This window comes from Heteronotia binoei, chromosome 21, assembly GCF_032191835.1.
Source record: "Heteronotia binoei isolate CCM8104 ecotype False Entrance Well chromosome 21, APGP_CSIRO_Hbin_v1, whole genome shotgun sequence".
In the NCBI taxonomy this organism is placed as follows: domain Eukaryota; kingdom Metazoa; phylum Chordata; class Lepidosauria; order Squamata; family Gekkonidae; genus Heteronotia; species Heteronotia binoei.
In genome coordinates this window covers 115,104,302-115,113,032 of record NC_083243.1, presented here as the reverse complement: position 1 = coordinate 115,113,032, position 8,731 = coordinate 115,104,302, and the positions used below count along the sequence as shown (strand labels likewise).

The 8,731-nt window shown below is 41.9% G+C and overlaps 1 protein-coding gene across 1 annotated transcript in view; it reads right to left on the bottom strand.

The window, feature by feature from the left end:
- Positions 1 to 574: 574 nt before the first annotated feature.
- Positions 575 to 8,731, bottom strand: part of ABTB2 (ankyrin repeat and BTB domain containing 2) — a 278,269-nt gene continuing 270,112 nt past the window's right edge. Inside the window, exons 14-17 of the mRNA XM_060261740.1 lie at positions 7,591 to 7,681; positions 6,399 to 6,467; positions 2,425 to 2,538; positions 575 to 828 (exon numbers count right to left, since the gene is read on the bottom strand). Of these exons, the coding sequence (XP_060117723.1) occupies positions 631 to 828; positions 2,425 to 2,538; positions 6,399 to 6,467; positions 7,591 to 7,681 (472 nt within the window). The 3' untranslated portion in view covers positions 575 to 630. The remainder of the gene's footprint in view (positions 829 to 2,424; positions 2,539 to 6,398; positions 6,468 to 7,590; positions 7,682 to 8,731) is intronic.

The window sequence follows — 8,731 nt, the reverse complement described above, 5'->3', positions numbered from 1 at the left end:
TGATTGTGGTCCATGCACAGATGTTTCAGAGAGGCATTCTGGACAGTCCTAGCTGCCCCCTAAGCCTACCTGAGTTCTCCAGTGTCTAAAGAAATCAAACCTACGTAATGTGAAACATCCATGATTAAACTCTCATCTAAGAAACTCATTAGCAGCTCCATGTGGCTGCTTTGAAGTTCACAGATGGGTTGCTGGGAGAGAGGGAGTCCAGCTCTTTCTCATTATGCCTCTTCTAAAACTGCTATTAGAAAATGAGAAGTTCAGCAATTGCCACTCTATTTTCCCTCCTTCATCCCTTGTGTTGTGTTTACTTTGACCCCTAGAAATTTTTGCATACTGGACTTCTGAAAAGGGCTGTGTGATTGCTTGGTCTTTTAGAGTTGCCTGTTGAAACATATCACTATATGAGCAACATCCCCTTTTCCTTTCCTCTAGCTTTCAGATTAATTTATTGTGGCATCTGAAGATGCTCTCCAGAGACATCTTCTGCACTGGAAGCAGCTACTTGAAGGGAGTTCTTTCTGCATTAGCAGATGTCCCCATAAACCAGAGAAAGAAGCCAGGATTTGCAAAGTCCCATCCTAGTGCAGTCTGATGAGCTGTTGTATCAGTTTTGAATTTATCTGATGGTCACACCCTTGAAGTGATGTAGATTGAATGAAGCCGGCTGGCCAGAGTGGATTGCAAGTCCTGCAGAGGATCTAGACCTTGAACCTTACTGTTCCTGCTGTAGATGAGCTGCTTGAAAGGCTCCTGCTCCAGCAGTGAGACCATGTGTTTGAGGAAGAAGCCCTCACAAAATGAGGCCAGCTCAGGTGCATTGTGAATCTGTAAGATACAAGGGGATGCAGGCAAGAGATTTTTATACAGCTGTCAATTATCACTTTTCTCTACTCTTTTTAATGGCTTCATTGTATGGAAAGGCTTAGCACTGGTAGCAAATGGCTAAGAGGATATTTAATCTTATGTCTGAAAAATGCTTTCTGTTTCCCTCTGTAAGGCCATTCCTTAGGGATATTTTAGAGGTTAAAACGTCCCCTCCTCCTTTTTAATCCCTTTGTGATCACTTGCTGGTTGTTGAGCTAAAGTCAAGTAACTCTTAAAGAAAAAGAGCAGCTGGTCAATGGTACAGCCAAGATGATACCTGTTTTGTTATGTATGGGTGCAATCCACGTGGCACGCCATGGCTACATAATAAGTGGTACCAGATGGTGCATGGGATTAGCAGTCAAAGAAATCTTGTGCATATGAGATATGCCTTGGAAAAAAGGCAATGAAATATGCTGGAGTTTTTAAATGTTTCTGCTTGCTGTTTTGGGGTATATAGCCACCAGCTTCATTTATCTCATTATCTACTGGATAACTGTCACTTTGGTATTACTGGGTGAAGATGAGAAAAAGGTAGCTGCTCCCACTGTGCCACAACTAATAGTGACAGAAAAATCTTTGAAGAGAAATACAGCTAAGTGGGAAGCAGTTTTTTTATTTTCCCCTTCCACAGCACCCATAGAGATATTATACGTGATCAAGGAGGGAAAACTGACTAGCCTATTTCCCAGTTCGCAGACATTTACAGAGGTTGGGATCAAGTGAAGTGTAAACTGAATGAGTTTATTGAACAGATGCCTCCCCGCCCCAAACTGTATGTCTCCTTGAAAACCTATTATTTGACAACATAAGGAAAACTGCTCTTCTCTGAACACAGCAGTAGCTTCCAATGATCTCTCTTGTTGCTGCTGCCACTCACTGAGGACCGCTGTGTTCTCAAAAGTCCCCTGAACTTTCCAGTGGGTGCATGAACCTTATTTTGATTTGTTATGCAGTAGTCATCTTTATTCCTGACAGGATTGCTGGGATTATATTGATTATAACAACAGCATTCTAAGAAGCAGTCCAACAAATAAAAAAAAGCTTCAGTTGTTGAATTTTTTTGCAGCTTTTCATGGCTCAGGAACTCTGCCAGAAGAAATACTGTGGTGATGCACTGGCCTATCATTTAATTCACTAAGGATCAAATTGCACGTGATGATAGGGATGGGTCATTAGAAGCCCTTATATGTAATTTAATCACAATAATTATAAGTCAGGGTGTATCCTTGCAACAATCCTGTATTGTAGGGTAAGTTGCTGTTATCTCAATATCTGTGAATAGGGAACTACTAAGTGTAAGACCTAGTTCTCACAAGCAGCAGTTGAGGTGGCTTACTATATTAGACAGGTAAATGGAGCTTTCATGTTCTAAGACAGTACGTCTCTTAAGTATTTAGATTCTAGAGACAAGTAACAGAGGAGCGTGTCCAGTAGGCCACTGTGGCAAACAGAAGCTGAACTAAATTGACCTTTGGTTTGAACCAGGACTCTTCTTATTAACTCAAAAGTGTTTGAATACTTCTGAACAAAAATGGAAGACAATTCATCCTTTACCTTGGCATATTTATAGATGTTGACACAACTTTCTGTGCTGATGGTTTGGGCACAAAGTATTTCACAGTGTCGCTGGAGGCCATCCAATTGGAACAGGCTTGCAGCTGATAACAACTAAAGAAAGTGAGAGGAAAACCATTCAAGAGAACAGTAAAGTGAACATCCATGAAGCTGCCTTATACTAAATCAGATCATTGGTCTACCAAGGTCAATATTGTCTACTCAGTCTGGCAGTGGCTTCACCAAGGCCTTACATTACCTACCACTTGATTGTTTTAGCTAGAGGTCCTGGGATTGAACCTAGAACTTTCTGCAGGCCAAGAAGATGCTACACCACTGAGCCATGCCCCCTTGTGAGAGTCCCCAAGAGGACAGATCAATAAAATGTGTACACTTATTTGCCATAGGGTTGCCAATCCCCAGATGGGGGCAGGGGATTCCCCGATTTGGAGGCCCTCCCCCTGTTTCAGGGTCATCAGAAAGCGGGGGGAGGGGAGGGAAATGTCTGCTGGGAACTCTATTATTCCCTATGGAGATTTATTCCCATAGAAAATCATGGAGAATTGATCTGCGGGTATCTGGGGCTCCGGGGGTGCTGTTTTTGGGGGGCAGAGGCACCAAATTGTTAGTACAGCATCTAGTGCCTCTCCCCAAAATACCTCCTAAGTTTCAAAAAGATTGGACCAGAGGGTCCAATTTTATGAGCCTCAAAAGAAGGTGCCCCTATCCTTCATGATTTCCTATGGAAGGAAGGAATTGAAAAGGTGTGCCGTCCCTTTAAATGTGATGGCCAGAACTCCCTTTGGAGTTCAATTATGCTTGTCACAGCCTTGTTCGTGGCTCCACCCCCAAAGTCTCTTGGCTCCACCCCCAAAGTCCCCAGATATTTCTTGAATTGGACTTGGCAACCCTAATTTGCCATATTGTTTATTCAATGTTTATGCTGTGCTAAGCTCTTCTCTTTTCTGCCTTCTGTTCTTGGTGTGCTACCACTGTCTCTCCATGCCTTCTCCTTGGGTGTAACCATCAAATACCCTGGACTTCAGCGCTAGCTATACACTTCCCTCATCTAACCAGAATGCTTCAGCCTAAACTGTTTACCATGTCTTAGTGATGCACCTCCTTAGTGATGCCAGATTCCTTCACTAGCTTCCCACCTAGATCCATCAGGAACTCCTTACCCTTGCTCTAAAACTCTTCACAAAATGGCTCCCCTCTACTTTTCAACTCTGCTTCTTTGTCTTATCTCTCAACTGCACCAGCCACAAACCCTCAAGTATTTTGCATTCTTACATGATCTTCCACTTTTGGTCCACTGCTTTCTATAGAACTAATTTCTTCCTTCAAATGCAACTTTCCCAATGGGGCCTTTGACTTCACTCCTTAATCTTCATTCCCAATTGTAACCAAATTGTTTTACATGTAAATTGTATTTGCTCACATCTAATCTGTGGTGCAGAGTGGTAAAATCTATTATTATTATAAAATCTATTATTATTATTATTATTATTAAAGCTGCAATACTGCAGTTGGAGCCCTCTGCTCACAACCTGAGTTCGATCCCAGTGGAAGTTGGTTCAGGTAGCTGGCTTGAGGTTGACTCAACCTTCCATCCTTCCGAGGTCGGTAAAATGAATACCCAGCTTGCTGGGGGGAAAGTGTAGATGACTGGGAAAGGCAATGACAAACCACCCCGTAAAAAGTCTGCCGTGAAAATGTGAAAGCAACATTACCCCAGAGTCGGAAACAACTGGTGCTTGTACAGGGGACTACCTTTACCTTTGAAGAGCCCCATGGCGCAGAGTGTTAAAGCTGCAGTACTGCAGTCCTAAGCTCTGCTCATGACCTGAGTTCGATCCCCAGCAGAAGCTGGGTTTTCTGGTAGCTGGTTCGAGGTTGACTCAGCCTTCCATCCTTCCGAGGTTGGTAAAATGAGTACCCAGCTTGCTGGGGGGAAAGTGTAGATGGCTGGAGAAGGCAATGGCAAACCACCCCGTAAAAAGTCTGCTGTGAAAACGTTGTGAGAGCAACGTCACCTCAGAGTCGGAAACGACTGGGGACCTTTCCTTTTCCAATCCGTGCTAACTCTGCTTTCCCATTGTCTTCTTTAGACTGTAAATTTCTTGGAGGACAGGACCAGTCTTTTGTTGTTGTTCAGTCACACAGTTGAGTCTAACTCTTTGTGACCCCATGGACAAAGTCACGCCAGGCCCTCCTGTCTTCCACCATCCTCCGAAGTCTGCTCAAATTCGTGTTAGTTACATCAGTAACGCTGTACAGCCATCTCATCTTTTGCCGTCCCCTTCTTCTTTTGCCTTCTGTCTTTCCCAGCATCAGGATCTTCTCCAGTGAGTGCTCCCTTCCCATTTGGTGGCCAAAGTATTTGAGCTTCAGCTTCAGCATCTGACCTTCCAGGGAACAGTCAGGGTTGATTTCCCTTAGGACTGACTGATTTGATCTTCTTGCAGTCCAAGGGACTCTCAAGATTCTTCTCTAGCACCACAGCTCAAAAGCATCTATTATTTTGCGCTCGGCCTTCCTTATGGTCCAGCTCTCACAGCCATACATTACTACTGGGAATACCATCACTTTGACTATATGGACTTTTGTTGGCAGGGTGATGTCTCTACTTTTTATTATACTGCCCAGGTTCGCCATAGCTGTCCTCCCAAGGAGCAAACGTCTTTTAATTTCATGACTACAGTCACCATCTGCAGTGATCTTGGATCCCAGAAATGTGAAGTCTGTCACTACTTCCATGTCTTCCCCTGCTATTTGCCACGATGTGATGGGTCCAAATGCCATGATCTTAGTTTTTTTATATTGAGTTTCAAGCCTACTACCAGTCTACTATCAGTTAAACCCTCTGAAACTGATGGTACTTTATGAATAACAAAGCTAACAATGACACATCCTTAAGTGAATGCAGTATAAGGCTCCTTCTAAGACCAACGATACACAGAGAATCATGATGTGTGATTTAGCCACAGAATCAGTCACGGGTTTGGGGAATGTGACATTTTCATGATCAAAAGCCCATTAAGTTGCGGGGGGAGGGGGGGGGAATTCAAGCACTAAGTAGATACCTTTTTTCTTTACCAGGGTTTAAAGCATTGAGAGCAGATAGGTATTTCTGATTAGGAAACTAGCTTGGGGAGCAGTTAGCTCTGACCTTCCCCATAAAATCCCAATTTTCACTCCAAAATTTTAGTACTCCTATTATTAGCATTGAGATATAAAGTACATGGTATACTTATTACAGAGAGGCCCATGGCGCAGAGTGCTAAAACTGCAGTACTGCAGTCCTAAGTTCTGCTCATGACCTGAGTTCGATCCTGGTGGAAGCTGGATTCAGGTAGCTGGCTCGAGGTTGACTCAGCCTTCCATCCTTCTGAGATCGGTAAAATGAGTATCCAGCTTGCTGGGGTGGGGGGGGAGTGTAGATGATTGGGGAAGGCAATGGCAAATCACCCCGTAAAAAGTCTTCCGTGAAAACATTGCGAAAGCAGTGTCATTCCAGAGTCAGAAACAACTGGTGCTTGCACAGTGGACTACCTTTACCTTTTTATACTGATTGCATAAAGCAGTTATACTCAGTGTTCCCTCTAAGCTGAGTTAGCGTGAGCTAGCTCACAGATTTTTAGCTTCCAACTCATACATTTTTGTCTTAGCTCAGGAAGGATGCACCAGAGCACACTAGTTTATGCAGTAGCTTACAACTTTAATGCCTGTAGCCCATGACTTTAATGCTAGTAGCACACAAAGTAGAATTTTTGCTCACAAGACTGCAGCTTAGAGGGAACATTGGTTATATTATGCACTGTTTAATTGGGGGATATATTAAATAGATATGTTCCAAATTGTTTGTCAAAGAGTAGACCAGTGTGTTGGCAAAGCACCCATTGCTCAATCAGGTGCATCATTAATATTATCCTGAAGCAGTGTTATAAATCAAATCAAGAAAATATGCTCACCTCTAAGATATCAGTGGTAGGAATTTCCAAAGATTCTGTTCCCCCATAATATAAATACTGCATCAGCATCTGAAATAGGCATAAAGCCAAAGTAATGAGAAATCTGAACTCACAGGTTCACCTTGGGAAACATGGAAGCTCCCATTTTATGTCACTCAGCAACTTGGCTCCCAGTAGATATTTTCATGATTTAAATTTAAGCAAGTTAAACAGTATGTGCTAATGTATATGCAAACTCTTTACTATCCAAACTTGGGTGATGGACGGGTCTGGTCAGTTAAGTCTGGATGCAAACATAGCAAGTACAGTTCAGTTTGAGAATAAAATATAGCATCACACTTTTGCAAACTGCAAATAGGAATGCAGATGACAGATGAACGAAGGGGCAGGAAATAAATTGATCCTGGTGTGCCAGTTTTATAGACAGCCACTTCCAGGCTTCCTGCCTCAACAGATCTAGAAAAAGAGGAAGTGCTCCTTAAGGCTACATGATTTCAATGGTCCTTGATTCTATTTGCATAACAATATCAATTCTACTTTGTTTTAATCGAATAAAACACATATAGGGCACATAAACTTGTAGACATTAAGAAAAGCCATTTTCAAGACAACCACAAAAGCTTTCAATCATTTGTGTTAAATTAAAACAAAGGCTACAATTTTTTCTGACTCTATTCAGACTTAATTTGCTTGAAAATTATGCCTGTGAAATTTCAGGAGGCTTTGGGAATAGCTTCTGTGACATGGTTTTTGGCCATGCATATCACTCACATGTCATCAGCAAGTAGATCATGAATCAGTAACCTGCATTTCCTATGATCATGGTAACTGCAAAAATTGCTACTGACTACTAAGGCCAAATTACACAAAAGGTTATGGATCCATGACCAGATCCTCCAACATATAATTCAGACTTTAAAATTGGCAATGGCAGAGGAAGGATATGGCTTGGGAAAATTGGTGTGTGTGTGTGTTAAAATAAAAAAATCCCCTTATTCTTTTACCTGGGCTACTTTTCACCCCTTGTAGTAAAAAGGAAAAAGAGAAAAAAAATCAAGTGACCATATTTAGCATGCATGCACACCACTTGAAAACTGCTACATATCAAACACCTTTCAGCATCTTAAGATGTTTGAATCATGTCCCAACACAGCTTTAGACAATGGAAAGAATGACAGTGTGTCAGACATACCTTGAATATATTGTATTTCATATCGCTAATTTCCACTGTCTTGCTTCCTTGGCTGTCTTGTTCTGCTTTATTGGCCATCAGTGTCTTAAATCTGTAAAAACAGAAGATTTACACAGGGAGTGTTTAAAATTACATTTGCTCAGATTATTTTTTCAAGCTTTAAAGGAAAAATGGGTCCTTCCATTCTACAGTTCTTATTGTCACCTCTTTTCAACAGAAGCTCTATGCCTTTAACGGCAGCATGTCAGGCAGAAATTAAGGTGCAGTCTACCACTGTAGAAATACAGGAAAAGAGTTCTACTCAAAGATGCTGAGACCCACCATACAGCCCCAGACAAAACTTCCTCTGCCTTCTTTCAGAAGAACATACACAATAGGCTTGATTAGAACAGGTGTGTTTTTACTATTTCCTCCCCCACCCCTCAGTGGCACATTGCCTGGCTCTTCAAAATCACAGTGTGGCCTGAGCCCCTGGAATTTGGTACCACAGTTCCTTCTTGCTGGCCCTCTTTTCTGCTTACCACACTCTACTGGATTCAGACAGAGTCATGGTTTGCTATCATTCACCAATCACTTGCGTTCAACAATTGAGTGACTGAGACCTGGTTTGGCCTTTACACTGGAGCCATAATTTAGAAATAGGAAGTAGACTGCAGGACCACATATCCCCCCACACCTTTGCCCTCCTCTTTTTATTTATCCCTGCCTCCTTCAACCCTATTTGGGTTTACTTGCATATTCTCTAAAATTCTCTAATCTGGGTTGAAATGAAATATTATGCTTCTAACTCACAAATTTCTAAAAATGGTATAAACAGATTTCAAAAATGAAATATACCAAGTTTCCTTTAAACCCAACATAACCATTGTAAGAAATTGACCTGGAAGAAGATGAGGAAAATCGTATGTATGAAATCCCATCATTAAGCATAAACTTTCATTTAAATTAAACAGGAATGGGGGCTGAGAAGCATCTACCTCTACTGAATGGAGAAATATTTTCTCTAATATCCTGAATTAGAATTGTTGGCTCTGGCTTGGGAAATTCTTGGACATTTTGGGGGTGGAGTCTGGTAAAAGCAGGATTTGGAGAGGAGAGGGTCCTCATTAGTGTATAATGCCATTTTCTCCAGGGGAACCGA